Below are 23,119 nucleotides of genomic sequence, written 5' to 3'. Positions count from 1 at the left end.
GTAAGTCCACTAAAAGCGCTTGGGTTTTGCCACTGAAAATCTTTAAAGGAAACACTGAGCGATGCCCTCTGTACTCCAACACAACTTCTCTGTGACGTTCTTTTCCTTCCATAATGTTGTATCTTCTTAAAATAAGAATCTTTAAAAAAAAAAAAAACCTTTTCAGTGGACGTACATTGACGGTGAGGACCCGTCACCCCAAAACGATGGCATTGCAAGTCGTTTATTCGTCAAATTAGCTGAATGAAACATAAAATATGATTGTGAAAACATTTTTGTAAGCCCATTTGGGCTGTGAAGGTAGGAGAATAAGACCATATGTCTATAAGTAGATCTTTGCTGTTAAACATAATTTAGTCCATCGAAATGTAAATATATTATAGCAATATTAATTATCCAATGTTTCCAAAATAATGTTATGATGGTCAATTTGTGAATTTATCACACGTAAAATTGTTAAAATGTATTGTAAATGGAGCCGACTGGACCGGATCTGGTGGTTGCAGCTATCGGCCAGCAGTGTATTGTAACTTGATCTAAAAATGAAAATGACATCTGTTTGAAGTTACATAGTTTAATCGTGGGGTTACGGTAAATATTTGGTTCATAAGCAACTTTTTAAGTGACGTTTTTTGACAGAAAAGTGACGAGACGACCCAACGTGTTCGCTCTGTGAGGCCGTAAGGCACCGTCCTGCTGGGAGGAAGACCAACTTTGCAGTGAGCTGTGGGTGTGTGCAGCTCCCTGGAGTGAGGTCGCCAGCATGGTCATTGTGTAATTGTCATGTTTCCCAAGGAGATGAGACGGATGTGCCACTCAAATGCACAGGGGGTCTGTTCTGCTAGCAAATGCTAGCACAATGCACTGCAGTTCAAGTTTATTGGCATGGTACTTACATTTCTTACATAGCTTTCTAAGAAGACAAGACAAGCATCACAGGAGACAGTGCACCCCCACAGAGAAAAATAAATAAACAGTGTTAGGCCATGTAGGCTACCTATTGGCTATAGTAGAGAGCCGCTACATGCTAACAGTGACCTGCTATGCTACTCTTGTCCTGCACAAGCAGCCACCAGAACCAATTACTGTAGGGCCATAAGGTGCAGGGTGGCAAAAGATTCAGGTGGCGTGTTTGACGGTGGACTGTGGTTTCCCCATCCTCTCCGTGACTGAACTGTGTGTGAACTTCACGGGATTAAGCACGACAATGAGGGGGGGCAACAAACCGTGTGAAGGGTAGGTGCAGCGGGCTGCTTATGTAGCCAAAGTAAAACACACACTCACACACACACACACATTGAGTCAAACAGGCGGAACAAGTTAAATTATAAGGGAACTACATTTCCCGTGGTTGAAGTTGTTTATTTGTGTTGTTGCAACAAACAAAAAAATAAGTATCTTTTTACTTCCTACAATGTAAGTGCCATATCCGCGTGAATGGCAAACATGAGAACAGAAATGTGTGTCTGTTTTGTGCGTTCGTATGTGGGTATTGTTGTTAGCCAGGAGCCGCATTAGCAACACAAGTGTCAACGGCAGCATGCCGGTCGTAGTGGCAATGTCACCAATTAGCAGCGTGTTGTAGGTCCAGAGCAGCAGTGGTGTCATGAGCCCCGCGTCACGCCCCGCCCCTCCCCTGCTGCGCGGTGTCCTCCAGCGTCGCCAGGTTGGAGGAGGAGGAGGACGGTTTACACTGGAGCCTCACGCTCACATCCCATACTGGATTTACCCGACTCCACCTGTCGCGAGCGCTGTTTTTTTTTTTCCTCTCTCTCTCCCTGTCGTAAACGAGCGATAACAGCGCGCTCTCCGACACTGGGCTGCACGAGACACAAACAACAGGAGCGAGACCTGGCTGTCTCTTCTGTTATTTTTCTTTTTCTCTTCAAACCCAGTGCGCTCGGAACACATTAGCAGACGGCGTCAGCTCTGCTCGCCTGCTTTACGTTTTGATTTGTTTTTCTGTCCGTTTACCCGAGGACAAGGGAGGAAACAACAACCATAATTCCGGTGGATGGTTTTTATCCGCAGTGCCTCAGCCAAGCAGCCAACCGGGGGAGCAGAATGTCAAGGCAGCAGCAGCAGCGGACGCCGTTAAAACTCACCGACAACGTGGTGGAGGTCAAGAGCAAAGTGAGTGTCGCGTGAACGGGTTGTGTTCGGCTGTTAATTTAAGGGTTCAGGCTCGTGCTGCTCCCTCTGCGCCCGGTGCACACTGACAACAGGACGACACCGACATTAACCTTCGGCTGTCGCTCGGATAAGATGGGGCGACGTGACGTCTCCTCGCAAAGCTCTCTCCCCCGGACACTCACGCGTACGTTTTACCGCTAATTATATCCCGGATAAATGAAAGGGCGCTGTGCGGCGCAGCTGTCAGGGCGGCCCGAGTGCGTCTACCGTGGGCTACACTCGCAGCAGGCTACGCGACCCCGCCGCTCCGTTTCTATTCCGCATTTCTTCCGTCCGTCCGTCCCCCAAACACCGACTCTGCCATTCAGCCTCCGCACTCTCGTCCTCTCTCAGCCTCTTTTGTGTGTCAATGTCAGCCCGTGTCTGTGTCCGCTTCACTCTATTAGCGCTACTTTACTGAGTACTAGCGTTACATTACTGAGTACTAGCGCTACTTTACTGAGTACTAGCGCTACATTACTGAGTACTAGCGCTACATTACTGAGTACTAGCGCTACTTTACTGAGTACTAGCGCTACTTTACTGAGTACTAGCGCTACATTACTGAGTACTAGCGCTACATTACTGAGTACTAGCGTACTTCTTCAGCCACAGTGACCAACGCTACTTTGTAACGAGTCCCCGCGTACGCAGTTTACCTACTAGTCTGTAGTTGCTTTTTTAAAGCCTACTTTATTTGAGTGTTTTCTTTTCTTTCTCTTTTTTAGGCTAATTTTCCACTAATTGGAAAAAGAAAAGAAAAAGCAGGCGTGTCTTCCCGCTGTAACTTTGCATAATAAGGTGCATGCCATTCAAAACATGGTTAGCCGAGTGGGTCTCGCGTGTGACAGGTCAGATTGAGCTGTAATGACATCAAGTTAATAAACACAAAACACATATTTGATTGCTTCTCGTTGAGAGACAGCGCATTGTCTCCACATGTCCTTTGACAATATTGCCCCCCTTGTAAAGATGCACATGCAAATACATGCAGTACTTAGAGCAGCTACAGCATTAAGAAGAAGAAAAAATGACTTATTATATCAATAATGCACGGCTGTGGAAGGAAGCGCTCTTCACAGGCCTACTTTAATGTCCTCATCAAAACATTTTAATGACTTTCCCACTGTAATGAGGATGAAAAAACGAATGGTCAGCACGTTTTGCAGTTAGACTAAAACTGGATGAAGATGATGATGGTGATGTTTAGCTGCCGTATCTTAAACAAGAACACAGCTGCCAAGAGACAACCTGCACAACTTGTAGGAAAGAGGGGATTCGTTTCTCCAACACTGATAGTGCTGTACCCCCCCAGCATACTGAAACAGGAAGTGGTAGTGGGGGGCCCGGGAGGGGCCTCCTGACCTCTGCAAGAACTCTCCTCAAAAAAGAAATTACAGTTTAGTTTCAGCCAAGAGTAATGAAGGCCGATATTCCCTTTGTCATTCCGTGCGCAACAGGACGAGAAACGCGTGTTGTCTTTGGTGAATAGATTGTGTGTTTTAAGTTAGTGATGAAACTGTGTCCCCATCCCCCATGGAGACACTGGTGGTGATTAAGATGAAGAGAATCCTGAAGATCTGGACCCCGATGAGGAGTGGATTTCTGATGAGCTCCACCGGGGGTCCTGGATACGATGAAGGGGCGGTGTGACAGTTTTGCCCTGACGGCAACGACGAGAGGAGAACAGATTTAAAGTTTGACAGACGACATGATTGGCTGATCGGAGGTCGTGGCGAGATCTGGTTGGCTCAACGAAAAGAGCGCCGATCAGCTGTTTTTAAGAATAGCATACCGAATATCAGTCAACATTGTGGGGGGGAGAAAAAAAATAGAATCCAATGAAATAATGAAAACAAACCTTTCAACACTTGGAGGATTAGCATCTAAAGGGCCATGTTTTCAGGATTTGAAGGAGATTACTTCATCAACATACCTACCTCGCTAAGCATGGACTAAGGAGAGACACCGACACACACGTCTGTTGTCTCATGTGTGTTTGTTGACTGCTGACCGTACATTTTAATTTTCACATCCAACGGATGTGTGCGACAAACATGTGTTGCAACAAGCTGGGAAGTATTTCGCCGAAGGCCTGTGCAGATCTGGAAAAGAAGACATTCATGTTCCAACACGGTTGTTTTTAGAGATGTTAATCATTAACCGTTTTACCGACCATAAAAAAAAAGACCAATTAATGCATGCTGTCAGTTAAACAATACATTAAATACATGTATATATCATCATTACAAAAATCTGTGCGTGTGTGTGTGTATGTATATATATATATATGTATATATATATATATATATATATATATATATATATATATATATATATACATACACACACACTAATTCTGAATATATATATATATATATATATATATATATATATATATATATATAATTCACACACACACACTAATTCTGAATATATATATATATATATATATATATATATATATATATATATATATATATATATATATACACACACACACACACATTTTCAGATTTTGCTGCTTCAAAATAAAAGCTTTTGAAACACAAAATAACGGGCATATTATTGTGACGATTCATAGCAAAATTTGTAGCGTAGCGACTATTCAAAGAAACAAGTCTACTAATACTGCAGCAGTAAGCAGCAACCAACAAGGGGGAGAGGGGGATTTTATTGTGAGGAATTTAAAAGCAATTAAATGTGTTCATCCACTGTTTTACAGCCGCCTTTGTCCACGAAGTATATCTGATCAGAAAGGTTGAGTCCAAATGCGGACACAGCTATGCTCCGCTCTGGGCGATTCTGATCAATAGACTGTGTGATAAGAAGTGGACTGCTGTTTTGAAGCCTCAAATTTGTAGTTTTGGTTTGTTGCCAGCTTGGCTTTCTAGCAATCAGGGAACTGAATTGACCATATTTGGACTGCAGTGGAGTGATGTGGAGACGCCGCATGCGGCTCTGGTAGCTGTACCGACCTGTCAATCACAAGGTAGCCACGCCCTGACAGCATACCCTGCTTTTATCAGACTTCTTTTTGCAACCAGAGGAGTCGCCCCCTGATGGCCATTAGAAAGAGCAGCCGTTTGGAACGCACAGTTTGACCATCTTCAGGTTAAGACTCACCCTGAGGTCGAGTCCGAGTTATGATTATGTGAGCGGAGGCAGAGCCCGCCGTCCTCCTGCACACAGTTTTAGTTCTGCTGTGTAAATGTCTAATTATTTGGGGGGAATTGAAGAACATGATGAATTGATCAGCAGCCTCACACAATATAAATTCATAATCATGTTTTCATCATCACCTGAATGAGACAGGCTGCCGCTGTTCCATTGTAGCATTTAATAATGGCATAATTTACTATTGTGCAGCTCTGCACACCAACACAGTGAGTGAGACAATGTTCCTGTCAAGACATTTACATAATAACATGAACCCGCCTTTCCCTATAATAATCCACTTAACTAGACCGGAGTATTTTCCAGTGTTGTAATTAGCTGCCCACCCAAGACAAAATGTTTCCTGTGTGCTACAATCACACCTCTGCCTTAACAATTGTGACGTGAGTTACAAACCCACAGCATAACCTTTTAAACAAGGCCGTGTACCTCTTCCATGTGAAATTGTGAAACACTTTGAGAGTGCACACGGTGCCCTGTAAATTATAGGCTGTGTGTGTAGAGCATGCATATGCAGTACCTGTCCTGCCAGCTCCAGAGAACAATAGGCGTTTTCACACCTGGAAAGGACAAACCCACACGTCCTGTTAGCAGCTGTCGATGAAAGATGCCTTTCTTTTCCCTTGAGCTGAGGGACCCGCCCGACTTGACCAGAGTTCAAAAGGTCAGACCAATGGCGAGTTACGCAATATTTTTGACAGCTGAAGCGGTCAGTGTCCCGATATAGAGATATGAAGACTAGCTGTGACAAGGCCTAGACGTGACAGACTATACGTTGGTAGCTGGCAGATTGGCGCTTGTAGGGGTGTCACAATTCCAGAAATGTAGTAGTTGATACCAATACCAGTCAAAAAACAAATCTATAGAGCCCAAGTACTTCAATGTGCACTGTTTTATTCCTGTTTGCATTCAGTTTTTTGCTAATTTGTTATTAATCCCTGATGATCTGCCTCAGTTATACAAGATTACACTTGAACACATTCTGGTAACGTTATAATTAACCTTCAGCCTCTACTCATTTTTAACTGAATACATGCTTGAATGCATCATGATGCAACTAAACACAACCTCCGTACGTTAGCTGTTAGCACCGTCATTTAGCCTAGCAGCTGACCGGCGGCTAACGTTAAAATCCAAAAGGAAGTAAACTCACTTTTTTTTTCTTTCTTTTTTTTGTATAAACAGTTGGTCTTTGATGATGCTACATTGCGAACAACAATTGGATCTGAAGGAGGAGAGCTAGTTAACGTTAGCTGTAATCTGCCAATGGGCAGCGTTACCGGTGGTTGCGCTCAATCTTTATTCGATAAAAATGAGTATGAGGCGAAGGAACATTTTTATGTCAAGAAGACCTGTTCAAATGTAATCTTGTTAAATTGTGATCTTGGCAAGACACTTGAAACACTTGAATACATTTATTCAAGTGTCTTTTTACAAGGTCACAACTGTATTGATACAGTTGTTTGAAGGAGATGTTTTTCAAAGCAATATTAAATAGGTATTATGGAGGGAATTTTGACTTGTTTAACTTTTTAACACTAGCTCTAAGGATGTATTGTGTTATTCTTTTACCGTGTTATCGAAATGGATGTCGAGAATGATGGACCTCTACTGGTCTCGGTATCGACTGACAAGTTTCTGGTGTCCGTAGTCGGGCCTTCCTGTTTCCCATGATGCCCCAAGCCAAATTGTTGTTATTGACTTACCAACTGTAACGTTATTTTAGGACCACTATTTGCATGATTGACAGATCAACCAATTGAACTCTGTGTTCTCAGAAATGTGCTCTCTTGAGATTCCTTCCTTCAACACAATGCCGATGAACGGCATTGTGGAAATGGTCCTTATAAAAACAGACGGGGCAGTTTGTGGATTATCTCCTCGCCTCAGTCTTATTTGGCGCCGACTGTACGGAGATGTTGCTGTCGTATTTCTCAGAACCAGACGCATACAATCACAATGAAGAAATCGACCGCGACCAGATCATGGTGTACGAGCGCTGTTCATTGCATTATTCTCTGAAAACAAAATGTACTGTGAGGAAACGAAAAGACAAAGCACAAAGCAACCAACCTCCACAATGCAGAGGAGGGATTGTAATCATCTGTAAAGGTCTCATATTCATGGACTACTTTATTGCCTTTTCACAAGGGTTTTCACGCTTTCCTTGTCTCCTCCAGTTCGAGGCGGAGTACCGCCGCTTCGCCCTGAGGAGGAACGGCCCCGGCGGCTTCCAGGAGTTTTTCCGCCTCCTCCAGACCATCCACCGCATCCCCGGAGCCGACGTGCTGCTGGGATACGCCGACGTCCACGGTGACCTGCTCCCCATCAACAACGACGACAACTACCACAAGGCCGTGTCGGCGGCCAACCCGCTGCTCCGCATCATCATCACCAAGAAGGGTAAAGCCATCGAACCCTCGTTCTCTCAGTGTGTGTGTGTGTGTGTGTGTGTGTGTGTGTGTGTGTGTGTGTGTGTGTGTGTGTGTGTGCAGCTACAGGGGAAGGTTCCTTGTTCTCCACATCAAACAGGTTTTATTCTTTAAACACAACGCCACCTGATGATTCTCTGCTTTCATGCAGCTCTCCCTCTGGGGTCGGCCCTGTGAGTTGCTTTTTTGTGTCTTTCTTCTTTTTTTCTGTCTACTTCATTAGACGGCAAAGAGAGGTGGAACAGAGACACATTCAGACATCACTTCAGAGTTTGTGTTGGAGAACACAGTCGAAGGGATAAATCCCTATTCTGTTCTTTGAAATATCATTCTTTTCCTTGGAAACAGCGGTTGACAAAGGAATGCCAGCCTTTGGGTGTATTACACGGTGTTCATCAGCAGAGCTCCGTTGTGGATGTTGAAACTTTTCATTATTCTGAGAACTTGTTGTTTTAGAACTCAGCTTAAGAACTGAGCGTGGTGGCTGCCGGTTGTTGAAATCCCGGATAAAGCGAGTGGACTTTGAGCTCCATTGAGTCTCTGAGACCAGAACATTAATTAGGAACATAAGATTGACCAACTTAGGTCTCCTTTTCAAACCGCTCTTCATAGTGGGCGGTGCTTACTGGAGGGCTACCACCTTCTGGTCCAGGCTTTTCCAAAGATCTTTGTCTGCAAATCAATTAGCAGAATTTCTTCCATAGACTTTTATTTTGAAAAATTGATCCGTTGTATAAAGCCTGTATAGTTCTGATAATTGTAATTTATTTATACCATTGAATCAAATATGAAAGGGTAGCATACATTTGTTGTTTTTAGTATTCAACGCTCTTTCACCCAGAAGGCTGTTGTTCGTGCCCGCTGTAAAACGAGAAGTAATTTATTTATTTTTCATGTAACTTTCGTAGTTATTTTAACTCAAATTAAACCTTTTTCTAAACTTAACTAAGTTGTTTTCTGTGAAGCCAAAAATGTGTCGCCGCAGGGTCGCCGGCTTGTTGGGTTTTTCCGGAAATCCTATGAAAGTGGGCGGGTGGTCAGCTTTGAGTCTGTCGTTGTCATTTAAGTATATGGTAATGAGGTTAAAACATGTGATATGCTGAAAATAGCTTTCTTGTATGTTTAGATATATAGATTGGGCGACCAGGTGGAGTGCACTCAGTTTAGTTAATCTAGAGACAACATGCAAACTTTTTTTCCCCTCCATCAACCAGTGAGGCCACTGATTTTTTTTTTCTTCTTTATTCTATCTGACATGTGACCCGGTGTAATGCAGGTATCGCAGCTCCAAGTACCTTCTGTTTTTTTGCTGGTCCTCCTGTTTAGTGTCATCAGCTCAGAGCTGCGTGACGCCCGAAGACGTAGAAAAAGGATTTTACTCACCTGAACGATCACTCTACAGAAGACAAACGATTAGAGTAAACCTCACAACCATAGGGAGCATCATCATCTAACTTTGATTTAACAAATCCTCCTCCACATTCAGAAAGAGCAGTTTGCAACTGTCTCAACAAACCTGACTATTTCCCCCTCGGAAATACTGTTCGTTTGATTTTAATAAAGAATGTATAGTCCTGTGGCACATGACGGATGTTTTTGTTGGCTGGGATGAAACAAATAACATCCCCACCTGTCTTCTGCCCCTGCTGGCTTCTTCTGTCGCGTATTATTCAAGCGATTTATCGAACGATTGCCGTCTCCGCCTCGCAGCGCCTATGTCTCCACATCCTGCATAATTCATGATGTCACCATGCTAATCGGCTGCTTAGCCGGCCGCTATTGTTGCCGCAGAGTCGCAGACAGCTGCTGGTTTAATCAGATTAAGTCGGCGGTGTGGGAGAGAGTGGAGGAGAGGCGGAGACGTGCTCTTTGGTGTTAACATCCGGTTTGCATGCTGCGAGCTCCTCGGCCAAAGCACTGGAAAACTTTTGCAGAAATTCCAAACCGGTCAAATCTTAAGCTTGCGCAAGTTGCATTAGGAATGGTGGCGTAATTCAATCTCCGTTGGGCTTTCCGAGCTAGCTTGCGCCTCATTAGTGAGGATTAGGACGTGAAATCTCTCTCACCCGATCACTTCATCTTTCATCCTAGAGTGTGATCCCGTTTAATGCGTCACAGCCACGTGAGTGGAGAGACTGACACAGGGAAAACATCAGGCCTACATGCAGAGTAAGCATAACAATACTGATAATTATACTTTTTATTTATTTATTTTTTAAATTTCAAAGGTTGTTTATTCCAGATTTAATCGCTGTCTTCTTAAATTATTCACAGAAGTTTTTTTAGCAAAACACAGCGTCCCTGTTACATTATCAGGACGACGTGCTGTTTTAAGTGGAGGCGAGGTTGTAAAACATCTCCCCGAACATATTGGGATCCTGCGTGGAATCGCTTCAGCGGGTTCCTCTCTCCTCTCTCCTCTCTCCTCGCTCCGTCCTCCAATTCATATTACGTTCCTTCATTCCCTGCAACCTTCACGCCGCTTCTCTTTGTGTTTGTTGTTTGGACTTGTGTGTGTGTTTACATGTGTGTGTGTGCATGTGTTTACGTGTGTGTGTGTGTGTGTGTGTGTGTGTGTGTGTGTGTGTGTGTGCATGTGTTCATGTGTGTGTGTGTGTGTGTGTGGGGAGAGAGTGATAGCAGCCCATCTGGTGTTGCAACCCATTAGCCACTGAGTGGGATTATTTTACTCTAAAAGACCTCATCAATCGTGTGTGTGTGTGTGTGTGTGTGTGTGTGTGTGTGTGTGTGTGTGTGTGTGTGTGTGTGTGTGTGTGTGTGTGTGTGTGTGTGAAAAGGTCTGAAAGGATTACATGGAGGAGGGCGATGTCTAATACATCGCTGCAGTGGTAGCCCGGGTAACGGTCTCATCCTGTATTAGTATTACTGTGGTAGCCATAGTGACAGTTCTGCAAGAGTGCTACAGTGGTAATTAAGGTAACAGTCACTATATAGTATACAGACCTGCAAACTTGTCACCTTTCGGCGAAAATCGCCATTTGGAAATGAAAATATGTCATCCACGTGAATCGTGTAGATCCGAAGAGTTTTTGTTTTTGGGAGGGGAGGAGGGGGTGGCGGTGGAGGGGTCAACTGGCTGGCGTTTCTGAGATTGGAGTGAGACACGGAAAAAAGCTGAGGTCGTGATCATCTTAGCAATAGAAGATCTTTGATGTGACGTGTCGAGTCTTGGCCAATCAGCGTTAAGATGTCTACAGCGGCTTAATTTCCCTCCCACCAGTTGTTTAATAGCAAGCTAGTCAGCTTGCTAACATGTTAGCTAACGTTGTTGGGAGACAGCGAGTGCGATTACTGGCAGTGGAGAGTCCGTGGCAGCGTGTGACGTCAGCCAGGAGAACGACGAGTCAGCAGCGAGTCAGCGGCTCTGGCAGTTCTACCTACCGACACTTGACTACATATAAGGAGAGGACAAGTGGAGATTTTATCCAACTTGTATTTTAATCAAAAAACAAGTGGCCGAAATGAGTTTCCTCCGTAGGGTGGCCGGCTCCTGTTTATATCAATTCAAGGGTTTAAGATCTACGTGAAGGAAAAAGTGTATCCTCCAGTTAATTATAATCTATATAGTTTATGCGGTTATAATCACTGTCACACAGAGAGAGGTGTGCATGTTCAGGTTTACTGGTGGAAACATTATTCAGTGTTCTAGACTAACAGTGACGTCTCCTCAAAGTAAAGTGGTATGACAGTATGACATAATATGGTCAAATAAAAATAAAAAGGCTGGTACATTATACATATTCTTGCATGTAAGTGTAATATTATGAAGTGAAATGTAGTAGTAGCAAAACAATATTCAGTATAGTACAGCAGTATTGCATATTGTAAGTATTAAGTCTCCAAAAATACATTATATATATATATACGCGTATATATATATACATATATATATATATATATATATATATATATATATATATATATATATATATATACGCGTATATATATATATATATATATATATATATATATATATATATATATATATATATATATATATATATATATATACATTTGTACACTTATATATTGTATTGTATATGTATTGACAAAAGAAGAAGAAAAACCATAATGATCATGCCGTCACTGACTCTCCGTCACGGCCCGGTAGAGACCCTGCACACTATTTAATCACATTATTTAAAAGCTGTTGCCTATTTTTTTTAATGCAGCCCTTATTTTACTTGAAATCATTATTGGACTATGTATTATTTAAGTCATCGCGTTCAATTTACAATCTGACAATAGATGTTATTCAATTCTTTATTTGAGTTGACGTCTGTATGAAGTCAACTACTGACTTCTTCAATACACAAGGGACTAAATCATAACCAAGTTAGACATTATTGTGATATTCCAGACCTTTGCCTGAGGAAACTGTCTGACTGGACCGTGTTGACCTTTAATTAAACACCTCTGCCTCATGTGGGACAATAGAACTGTGTTGAATAGATCCGCTGATACCTGACCCAGCTGTTTGACTCGGTATCAGAGATAGAGGAGAGCAGAGCTCAGTCTGTATGGACCTGCAGACCAGGTCCTGGTCCAGGACCAGTGGACTGGTAGCGCCGAGGCTCTCTTCTGACTGGCTAAGTGGTAAAAAGGACTTATTTAAATGAACTTGTATTTGTCTTCTGTGCTAATTATTCATAAAGTAAAAACAACTAAACTGCCCTGTGCCCAAAAGTTCTGCAGCAATGTTGTGTGGAATAATCCGTGCCACGATGACGTCGCTGGGGAAGTATTTTTAGTCGGTGCGGGTCTCAGCCGGTGGGCCAATGGCAGATTAATGTTGCATCCTGTTTGGGGGGGAAAAGGTACCGGCAGCTTTGAGATGCTGATAAAAGAGAAGCTGGCAGGCCTGAAACCCCGAAGCTCGGCGTGTGCGTGTGCGTGTGTGCACGAAAAATAAATGAAAGGTTGAGAAACCGGAGCTAGAAGAAAAAGAGCAGGTGAAAGGAGAGGAAGGGAAAAAAGAGAAGGGGATGATGAAATGGGTTAGTGGTGGTGGGGGGTGTTTATCTTCTTCCTGCTGGTGGTGCACCACATAAATGACTTTCCAGAAATAACACAAACAGACCCGGTTGCTGACATGCTTGTGTCTATAAACGTAGAAAGGAATGCATTTCTATAATGTTCCAATCGTGAGTGGCGCACACACACACACACACACACACACACACACACACACACACACACACACACACACACACACACACACACACACCCCCGCCTGGCTGTGAACTTCTGAAAATATCTAGTGTACGACATGATGAGAGGAGGAGGCCAATCAAATATTTATACCCGAGCAGCGAGAAGCGGGGAGCGGAGGAGACTCTGTAGAGGAAGTGGTTTTCCGTCCGCAGCTGATCTCCCCGGTCTTGACGCTCCGCCATCACCGTTATCCATCCAATGAGAGGACATGAGTCCAGTTTGGATCGAACCGATACAGTGGGGCTCGTGACATAAGGAAGACATGTCAATGTTTTTGAGAAGGAGGATTTCTACTTTTAATTGGCTGCTAACCTTCACTGTTCAGTCAAAGAGGGGAACAATCAGTCATACAACTGTTGAGTTACTACAGTGTAATACATGAACAAGTGAATAAGTAATGAGTAATAGAAGCTTCTTCTTTTATTAAAGTAACGCTGTCACCGATGACTCATCATCCGACTGTTCTAGGGACTGTGGTCGAGTCAAAAGACAGACAGAGAGAAGCAAAGAGACAGGAAGCTCTCCAAATTTCCTCACTGCAAAGCCCAAAGGGAAGTTTGTGAAGGGTCAAATTACCACACTCCTCTTCCTCCTCCTCCTCCTCCAGCAGTTACTAAGAGGAGCAGCTTCAACACTGCTTCACACAGACTCTGTGTCCTCTCAGTGCCATGAGAAGAAGAATTGTGATTGAGTTTGTGTGGATTCAGGTTCAGTCATGCTACAAGTGAATGAGAACCCCTGTGTTGTTTATGACCACTGGAGAGTACAGGAAGGTGTGTGGAAGAGTGATGTGCATATAATTGAATTGGCTGTATCCTTTACTGTTTCCATGGTACAATGTACATTAACATAAGCTACGACGAGGAATTACAAATGTTCTGTAGAAAAGTAAGCGTTTCTACTGCTGCAGGGTCTGACTATCTGGTCCGCTCAGTCCCGGTTCTGGTTCCCCCCCGTGCCTCCCTTCCCTCCAGAGGGCCCAGCAGTACAAAGCCTGACATTGTATTCCCCAGTTGTTGTTGTTGTTGTTGTGATTATGAGGTGCAGGTTAATGCCCCGCCCCTCACAGCATGAAGTGTGTCCTCCGTCTCGTGCCGCGCACAAGCCCATTGTAGACCTGCGCTGGATCCAGCCATATGGCAGCCTATTGGGCTCCAGATGGTGGGCACTACGGAGGGATCTGACACACACACACACACACAAACACACAAACACACAGACAGGCTCATGGCAGCTGCAGATCATATGAGATCATTTCAGATACAGGTCAGACAGTCTGTCGATGAATCAGCCAGCACCTGGTGTTCATCCAGGCAGCAGTGATTTTATTTATTGTTCTCAGCGTCTGCCGAGGATGAGCGGCCTTCATAGCAATAAACTCTGCCCCAATACTTATAACATATAAGCATTTCACTGTGTTTACTTTAATATTCTCAGAGCTCGGGAAATGCAGATCTTTATTGACGTTATGCGTATCTGTTATCAAGCTTTTTGGGTCCGCAGTGCGTAAATATACAGCCGAATGTGGCTTCACACACACACCTCCTAATATTTGTATCTTTATGAGAGTCCTTCTTTATTAGTATTCGTTAGCTATCCCCCTTAAACAACTTTAGCTTCACAACTTTAACTTTCACCAGAGAGATCCGACCAATCAACACGGCCGCTGCTTGAAAAGGTGAAGACGGGGTAAAAGGTGAAAAGTTGTGATTGGTTCCTGTGGAGACAGATTTCCACAGAAAATATTTGGCTAGTAAAGCAGATGAAGCGACATAGGATTACAGAAATGTCTACATGTATTTCTGGATAAAACAAATAAGGTTATTGTCTGGCGGCAGCCTGTAAAACTGGATAAACACATTTAATTTCCAATAAATTCTTCACAATAAAAGCCTCCTAAGGGCAAAGAAGCTCCGCTAATTCAGGGCGACACACATTTCTTGTAAATCCTTCACAATAAAAGTCCCCCGTTAATTGGTTATTTTAAAAGCTTTCATTTTGAAACAGTGGGACACCTTAGAGGTGTCGACCGGCAGTGCCGGGTCTGAACGGGGGACATGGAGACAAACCCCCATTCATGTGGTCCAAAATATAGAATATTTTGGGTTTGGACTGCACCTTTTGTTTTGGATGACCAGAAATCTAGGAACATCGACAGTCGGAACAATACTGTCGGATTTACAGGGATTATAATGTTAATCCGACTGTGGGTGTCTCACTGCACTGAAGGACCGGGTTGGTCCCATATTTTTGGGAAGTGAGGAAGCCTAGAATATCGCTCTACCAGGGGTGTGTGTGTGTGAGTGTGAGAGAGAGAGAGATATTTTAGAGGGGGCTTAGCAGTGTCTGTGCCTTCGGGGGCTTCAGTCTGGTCCTTTTCTGCTGCGCTTCTGTCTGCGTAGTCAGGAAACACACACACACACACACACACACACTGTCTCCATGTGTTTGTGTGTATGTATTTTATGTGATGTGCGCGAGTCGGGTGCGTTTGCTCTGGCGTTAACGTTGCTCCCTGTTGGGTGTGTGTGTGTGTGTGTGTGTGTGTGTGTGTGTGTGTGTGTGTGTGTGTGGAATGCAGCAGGTCAGGTATTTGTCTCCAGCAGAGAGGCCGCCTTCACTTTGTTTGCTCTTCTTCTTGTCCAACTAAAAGCTCCGGTATGGAACTTGGAAATGAGTGTGTGTGTGTGTGTGTGTGTGTGTGTGAACGTCCGACATGTTTCAGTGACATGCGTTTTCATGCCTTGTTGTTACAGGTACAGGTGAGATGGAGCGTTACTGCCATGTCTGAGTGACGGTTATTATAGCAGGTGTTTGCACCCGAACCACTCACAGCTTACGGTTGCTTTTGTGTGCAAAGCTCTCTCATTATCTACCGTTAATCCAGTAAGACATCATGGTAAACCCTGGGTGCAAAAAGACAGTGGCATACTTTTAGTGTATCATGAATCTCAATCTTTAAGCGCACATACATGAGTCGGATGTCCCCTCACCTCTAATACCGGGTCCATTAACAGCGGAGCAAGCTGATGAAACGCTGCTGTGTTGTAATCATCAGCGCCAGCCGACGGGTCAAATTAGCCACCTGCTAACTGGAGGCCTGAAGGTGTAGCGGAGTCTGTTTATTGGATTCAGAGACGAGGAAACGACTCGTTTAGTTTCGTACCGCCCCGTGTAAGAGGGAGACTTAGCGGTCAGCTTTTTTTAATGTTTTAGACTAAAACTGGCCTGATCTTCCGCCTGTCAGCTATTATTGGGATATTGTTTGTTAAACCTCATTACTGTTAAACAGTAATGAGTTTGTAGTACTCGCATCAAAAGAGGGTTTACAAGTAGCTCTCAGATAGAATAAAAAGTACATAAAAAAACAAAAGAGAATGAATGAAAACAATAAAGCTCAGCACACAAAAACCATTAAAATAGACTTGATACTGACCTTTAATCAGCATAATTGACATGACAAATATGTTTTGATACCCGGTATTAACATGCCTAGCCAGGCCAACATGGTCATTACTCAGTAGATGATGTAATGACCTGTTGTTTGTCATGTTCCCTTCAGGAATGTAGTTCTGCTGCCACATAGCTGACATTCTGACGGTAAGAGCCCTCTGTTCCCGCGTCACATGTAGCACACACCCGGCTGTTAGTGAGGCGTTCCCGCTGCCGCCCATGAACACCCAGCAGTTCCTCTCCTGGTGGCGGGGGTCAAAGAGCGAAACATTTAGATTCTGATGGCAGTTCAGCAACCGTGAACTAAGCTGGTCTGGGATTTTGTTATCTTTGGGTCATTGTGAGACATGGCAGTTTAATATTGTTGGGTGAAAATTCTTTGTTCAGCATGTTCAACTCTTTCATCTTGTTTTTGTTTAGTTTTATTGTCTCTATGCTGTTTCTTAATACCAACAGTGAGGTTTTTACTCAGCTCAAAAACCAGTATGTGATTTCGAGGCCAGTCTGGAGGCTGTTCCATTCAAACAGGCAGCAAACGGCTCCTTCAGTGCTCGTCATTTGCTCCCACTAAGCCTCCTCCACTTCTGCTCACACCCGATCAATGACGTCACAGCAGGTGTTCTTCCCTCAGCTGGCACGGGCAGATTTTATTCAAATAGTTTGCAAAATGCAGACCTGGGTGGTTTGTTTGGCTCTGGATTCATAGCAACATGACAAGAGGTCTGTCTGGGCTGCTTCTGATGCCCAGTGAGACTTCGTGGGGCCCGTTTTGAAACAGGGGTTTTAGGTTTGAGTTTAACAAATTATTGAAATAATGGATAGAATAGGAATAAATCAGATCCAGTCAAAATGTTTCTGTATTTCGTGTTGCAAAAGTCGTAAAGTTGATGCTGTTTTCTGACGAGGAATCATTATTTCCGTCTGGTTTGTCCACTCTTTGTAGGTTTCAGTCAGTCTTCAGGTTTATCCTGAGCTAAGGATAACCGGTATTGTTCCACCTGGGACCGGTTTTCAGCAGCCGGTAAAGATGCTCACAAGTCCTTTTTTGGAAGTTCAAGTCAAGCACCAAGTCTTTGAGGGGCGAGTCTAAGTCAAGTCTTCTGTGGTTGTAATGAGCGTTCTATCATCTGCTGCATGTGAGCGTATTGGCAATCTGGCTTGTCTGCATTTGTTCCCCAGCACCACCGTTTACTTGGAAACATAATTCCTTACAAGAAACCTACTGTCGTCTGTAAACGTCAAGTTACCCAAATTACACAAATTCGGTGAAAAAGTAGTTTCACAGCGCTGTGCCTTGTCCAAAAAGAAACAATCCCGATTACGAAAGCCTTCGTCTGGTTTGTTCTGGGACTCAAACAACCTTTCAGCCAGAAATCAATGGTTGGTTTATGGTCATCCGAGTCACATCTGGAATGGAATAAACCCTTTAAACCTTTTCAATCGGACCCCGATCATCCCTGTCGATACGCAGCGGTGCTTCCAGATGCTCCCGAGCCGTCGCTCATATGGCTCCCTGCCAGGAATAACCCCGCGTGTCATCGAAGGAGACCAAAGGCCGGGTCATCTGCTGCAGAACAACAACGGCGGGATTATGGATTGAGATGGAATCTGCTGGGTGTTTAATCTGCCTCAGTCTAAACCCGCTCCACTGCTTGCTCGGACCTAAAGGTCTCTTGAAATCTACTCCAATCCTTTGGTGTTAATCTTGGATCAATCAGGCAGGTTAGTGGCAGTCTGAGCTGAAGGAGCCCCACATGTTCTAGCAGTGTTGGGGAAATATGACTCAATCAATAACCAACATACAAGAGTTTGTGTGCCTGTACCACCACTTGACCCCAAATGATTCATTTTATCAGCCATTATTTGATCACCTTTAGAAAACTTTGGTGTCTCACTTTGACTTCTGCTTATTCGTGATGGGAATTTATTCTCGAATGTGGCACTTAAACAATAAATATCCGTTGCAGTCCGTTACACTTATTAAGTATTATTAGTTTAAAGTTCAACTCTAAGTTATTGATGTAGTTCATATAAGTGTTAGTAGGTATAGAAGCGCTGAGTCTAGGTGCACTGGTGACATTTTGAACAGGATGTTTTTTTTTCAGGAAGAAGTCAGGAATATTAACTTATTACACATCAGATCCTACTGGTCATCTAATATGTGCCTGGTGAAGTCATGCTGTCGGCATCAGGGAGGCTGCGTATGGAAAAATGAACAGAAAAAAAGAAAGAGGGAAGGGGTGCATGAGAAAAAGTGTGGAATTAGAAAATGAGGTGAATATATATATATATATATATATATATATACCCCTACCACACACAGACCCAGATATGAAATTTGACTCTGAGGATAATATTTTTGCACCGAATTGTGTTAATGGTCTTCCAAACAAAGGCGAGGAAAACCGCTCAAACGTACTGTTCCACTTGATTAGATTATATAGATCAAGCTCTGCTCCGAAGTATGTGCAGACCCACGTCCTCCCCTTCAGCGGCCCGTCTGTCCTCCTCCACCTCCTCAGCTCTGTGTGGACGGACAGAGTTTCTTTAAGTCGAGTATTGCTGCGATATCTGCATGTGCCAAAAGTTTATTTTGTGGCGGGCAAGTAGTTTTTTCTGTCTGCCGCTTTTAAAATCCACGCACTAAATAAAAGAATAATATTCATAATAAAATATGTTGTCATTTGATAAAAATGTTGCTTTCAGTGGACACCTGGACACTTGTACTGCCGTGTGCACAAATACATATTTTGTACAGATGTTATTTAGCCTGGGTTGTAACGATTACAAAGGTGGATATTTAAAGTTTTGGAGCAAGACACGCTAACTTTACTTGGGTCTAAAGAGCTGCAGTGTTTGTTTATATCCAAACCTAAACTGTACATTGAACACCACTTTACAACTTTACTTTAATTCTGCTCTTTGCTCTTTTGAATTCTGTGAACTTTATCTGTCAAAATGAATATGAGGTTCTACAGCTACAGCTGTAGCATTGGTTACTTAAAGCAGGTGCGAGTGATCACACACAGGGAGAGTGATCACACACAGGGAGAGTGATCACACACAGGGAGAGTGATCACACACAGGGATCTTACGGTCATGGAAAACCTGGCAAAGTCATGGAAGTTTAAAATGGTTATTTCCAGGCCTGGAAAAGTCCTTGAAAAAAAATGTAATCCCAAAAGTTTAGTAAAAGTCATGTAAATGTGTTATATTCATGTGTTCATGACGTTCATTTACGCTGAGTTTGAAATAATGAATATGCTTTTAAAAGAAAGACGCTCAAAATATAAGCAGGCATACATACAGGCATCTATATAAATGTTTATTATTTTAATCAAACTATTGTCTCATTCATTTGTGTCATTTAAGGTTTACTGTTTGCTTTGTATTCTCATTGTTAGTTTAAATACTACATTTACTCACGTTTTACTGTTTACACTGAGATTTCACAAAATGTTTGTCATGGACATTTGGTTAAAAGTCATGAAATCCATTGGTCAGAATGTGTCTGAACCCTGATGCACCATCATACACTTGCCTAACCTCATGTGTCTTTCTGTTGTGTGTTTTGTTGACTGTTGGAATATTCCTTTAAATTAAATATATAAAAAAAAAGTGGCATTCTTCAGGTTAATAACTGTTCCCGCCATCCTTCTGTGTGTCTTCCTTCAGAGGGTGAACCTGTCGTTTTTGCCACCAACTCCCTCCAGAGGCGTAAAAAGGGGCTGGGCTTAACCGGACTGCGCAGCAGCGTCTCAGGCTCCACCCACTCGAGGAGCAGACCGGGGCTCATGATCGGCCTGCCGCAGAACTTCCGTCAGATCTCCTCCATCATCGACGTGGACATCTTACCCGAGACGCACCGGCGCGTGCGACTCCACAAGCACGGCACCCACAAGCCACTGGGCTTCTACATCCGCGACGGCGTGAGCGTGCGCGTGACATCACAAGGCGTGGAGAAGGTGAGATCAGCTGATCACACCTTCATATTATGTGGCATTTGACTTTTGAGGACACTTTACCATTATTACTCTAATGGGAGTAAAAGGCATACACATATATTAACCCTCATGTCTGAACTTAATACTGAACTATTCAAAGTGCTCTTGCTCTTACATACACCGAAGATGAAGAGTGAGGATTGTGAAGGTGGCCCAGAACACAGGCTAGACATGTGATATTATCTTTATTATTTTTAATGTGAGGACAACAAAGGTTTCTGCAGTTATTAAACCAATACCAGACTTGTGCATAAAAAAAAGGTTAATGCTATAATAATAGAGAAAAATATTTGGTGTAACATCCAATGTTCCTCCTCTGTCATCCTGAAGGTCCCAGGAGTGTTCATATCTCGTCTGGTACGCGGGGGGCTAGCAGAAAGCACGGGGCTGCTGGGAGTTAATGATGAGATCCTCGAGGTCAACGGCATCGATGTAGCAGGAAAATCCCTGGATCAGGTAAATTCAGGTTCCATAATCCATAAAAAGGTTCTGTTTGTTGTTGCTATGCAGGGTGAAAGCAGTCCAGCATAGTATACAGCAATACAGTGTTTTTAAATGCTGGGCTTTTCCTCACATCATGGTAAACCAGTCCAAATGCCTAACTGTCCTTTCAGGTTACAGACATGATGGTGGCGAACAGTCACAATCTCATTGTGACCGTGAAGCCGGCGAACCAGAGGAACAACGTGCTGCATCGCGGGAGCAAAAGCTCAATGGGCAACTCCGGTTCCGTGGGCTCAGCCGGATCCAACAACTCCGCCCTGTCACATGACTCGCCAAGCCCCGCCTCCCAGAGCAACCCCATCACTGCGAGGTAAGCCGGGGCCAAGACGGAGGGTCTGCTTCTCGTCTGGTCATTTTATCAAACCTTCCATGGTTCAGGAATTAAAAGTGTGAATGTAACTGAGACCCTGTGTCTCCCCTGTACGTATTGTTTATGAATGAGTATTAATATACCAAGCTGCTGCCTCTTAAATGTTCTATTCCAGCTTTCATTCGCTGCAAAAGTTGTCTGACGTTTTAATATTGTGAATGAAATGGTTGTTCAGAACAGAAATATTAACTGATTTGCTATAAGTATTGAGCGTGAGTGATTTTTCACACATCCTTCACACTCTTCTGGACATTTTGCCGACATGATAAAACGTTGGCTGAAGAACCTGCAGAGAACTGGCACCAACTCTGCAGTTCCCCTCGGCTCTACGGAGCTCGTTGTTTTGGTTTCTCTCAGCTTCACTGTTTTCATCCACCTGGTCTCCGGCAGCAGCAGGCAGCTGTTTTCAGTTCAGCACACATGCACACACACACACACACACATGCACACTCAATCACACACACACACACACACTCTCTAGCAGACTAGAAGGTGAACTTAGTGGAGCATCGAGCAGCTAAAAAGACACATTTCCCTCAGGACATGGTGGGGACCAAAGACGGACCTACAAGAGTTAATTTTGGATTCATATTATTCAGGTGTAGGGTTTAGTAAAGTAAAAGAAAACGCATTATTAAAAAACAAACTTGCCTAATGCCCTGTCATTTTTTGTTACCACAGCAACAGCATCGCTGAGGGCGACAGTGACGACGACGACGACGAAGGCGACCTCATCCTGGAGAACGACTGCCTGACGCCCTACGACTCCCACCTGGTAACCAACAGCAACAACACTAACCTCAACAGAGACCCGGCCGCGGCCCGGCCCCTCCCACAGAGCGTCTCGTTGCCCAATAGCGTCGGAGCGTCCCTGAGCGGCAGCTCGACGGCGCTGTCCAATCACAACGGAAACCCCGCCCACGCGTCTAGTAGCAGTCAAGAGAGCATGAGGGAGGACGGCAACATAATCACACTGTAGCCACGGCAACACTGACAGTCGGGACTATGGGATGTTACACCCGCAGCACGGTTACCGGGACAACGGCAGATTGGCTGTGCTCCTGCGCCGCAGAAGGTTCTGCTAGCTTGTAAGCGCTAGCTAGCCTGGGCGGATCGCGGCTGCTCACGAGCCACGGGCATTACAACACTGACCGGTCCTGTCGGCCAACGAGGTCGTCTGTCTGCTTCAAAACAATAATTTATCGTCAATCGAAAGAAATGATTTAAACGCCATAATGTATTAGCCGATCCGTGTCGACTTTTGGAGAGCAGAGAGATTGAGAAATAATTGCAAAGCCATAAGTCATTGATGTCAACACGTGAAAGAAAGATCTTCTTCAGCGCCGCCAATCAGAAACCTCAAACCGCCTCGCTCACCACAAGCAGACGTGAAGGAACGTGCTGGTAGTCTGTTTGCCTTTATGGGGATTTTAATCAACCAAGTGAATACTTGCAGCAACTCTTTTTTTATTTTTTATATATATATATATATATATATATATATATATATATATATATATATATATATATATATATATATATATATATATATATGTGTGTATATGTGTGCATTGAAATTCAATTGCAAAATGAAATCCGTCTGCATTCATCTAGAAAGGAATATGAGAGGTTCTTCACAGCTGCTTTATACGGTACGGAAAGTTCAAATCCCCGTCGACACCTGAAGGCATCAGGACACACACACACACACACACACACACACACACACACACACACACACACACACACACACACACACACACACGTGGATG

General features: G+C 43.7%; 1 protein-coding gene across 1 annotated transcript; it reads left to right on the top strand.

The window, feature by feature from the left end:
• The first annotated feature begins 1,804 nt into the window (after positions 1 to 1,804).
• On the top strand, positions 1,805 to 22,797 carry pard6a (par-6 family cell polarity regulator alpha). Its single transcript, XM_079223116.1, has 6 exons — positions 1,805 to 2,133; positions 7,530 to 7,752; positions 20,145 to 20,434; positions 20,804 to 20,929; positions 21,088 to 21,287; positions 22,029 to 22,797. Exons 1-6 carry the CDS (start codon positions 2,065 to 2,067, stop codon positions 22,324 to 22,326), a joined length of 1,206 nt encoding a protein of 401 aa, XP_079079242.1. The 5' UTR covers positions 1,805 to 2,064; the 3' UTR covers positions 22,327 to 22,797.
• The last annotated feature ends 322 nt before the right edge of the window (positions 22,798 to 23,119 follow it).

The sequence above is a fragment of the Taurulus bubalis genome (genome assembly GCF_910589615.1).
Source record: "Taurulus bubalis genome assembly, chromosome: 9".
NCBI lineage: Eukaryota > Metazoa > Chordata > Actinopteri > Perciformes > Cottidae > Taurulus > Taurulus bubalis.
The sequence above is the reverse complement of the archived record's forward strand: the minus strand, read 5'-3'. Positions and strand labels throughout refer to the sequence as shown.

What these genes read in the sequence shown, in the direction of transcription:
- pard6a (XM_079223116.1), top strand. Translation starts at nt 2,065, where the DNA reads ATGTCAAGGCAGCAGCAGCAGCGGACGCCGTTAAAACTCACCGACAAC. An exon ending in CATCATCATCACCAAGAAGG is followed by an intron (nt 7,753 to 20,144) that starts GTAAAGCCATCG and finishes GTCTTCCTTCAG; the next exon opens with AGGGTGAACCTGTCGTTTTT. An exon ending in AGCAACCCCATCACTGCGAG is followed by an intron (nt 21,288 to 22,028) that starts GTAAGCCGGGGC and finishes TTGTTACCACAG; the next exon opens with CAACAGCATCGCTGAGGGCG.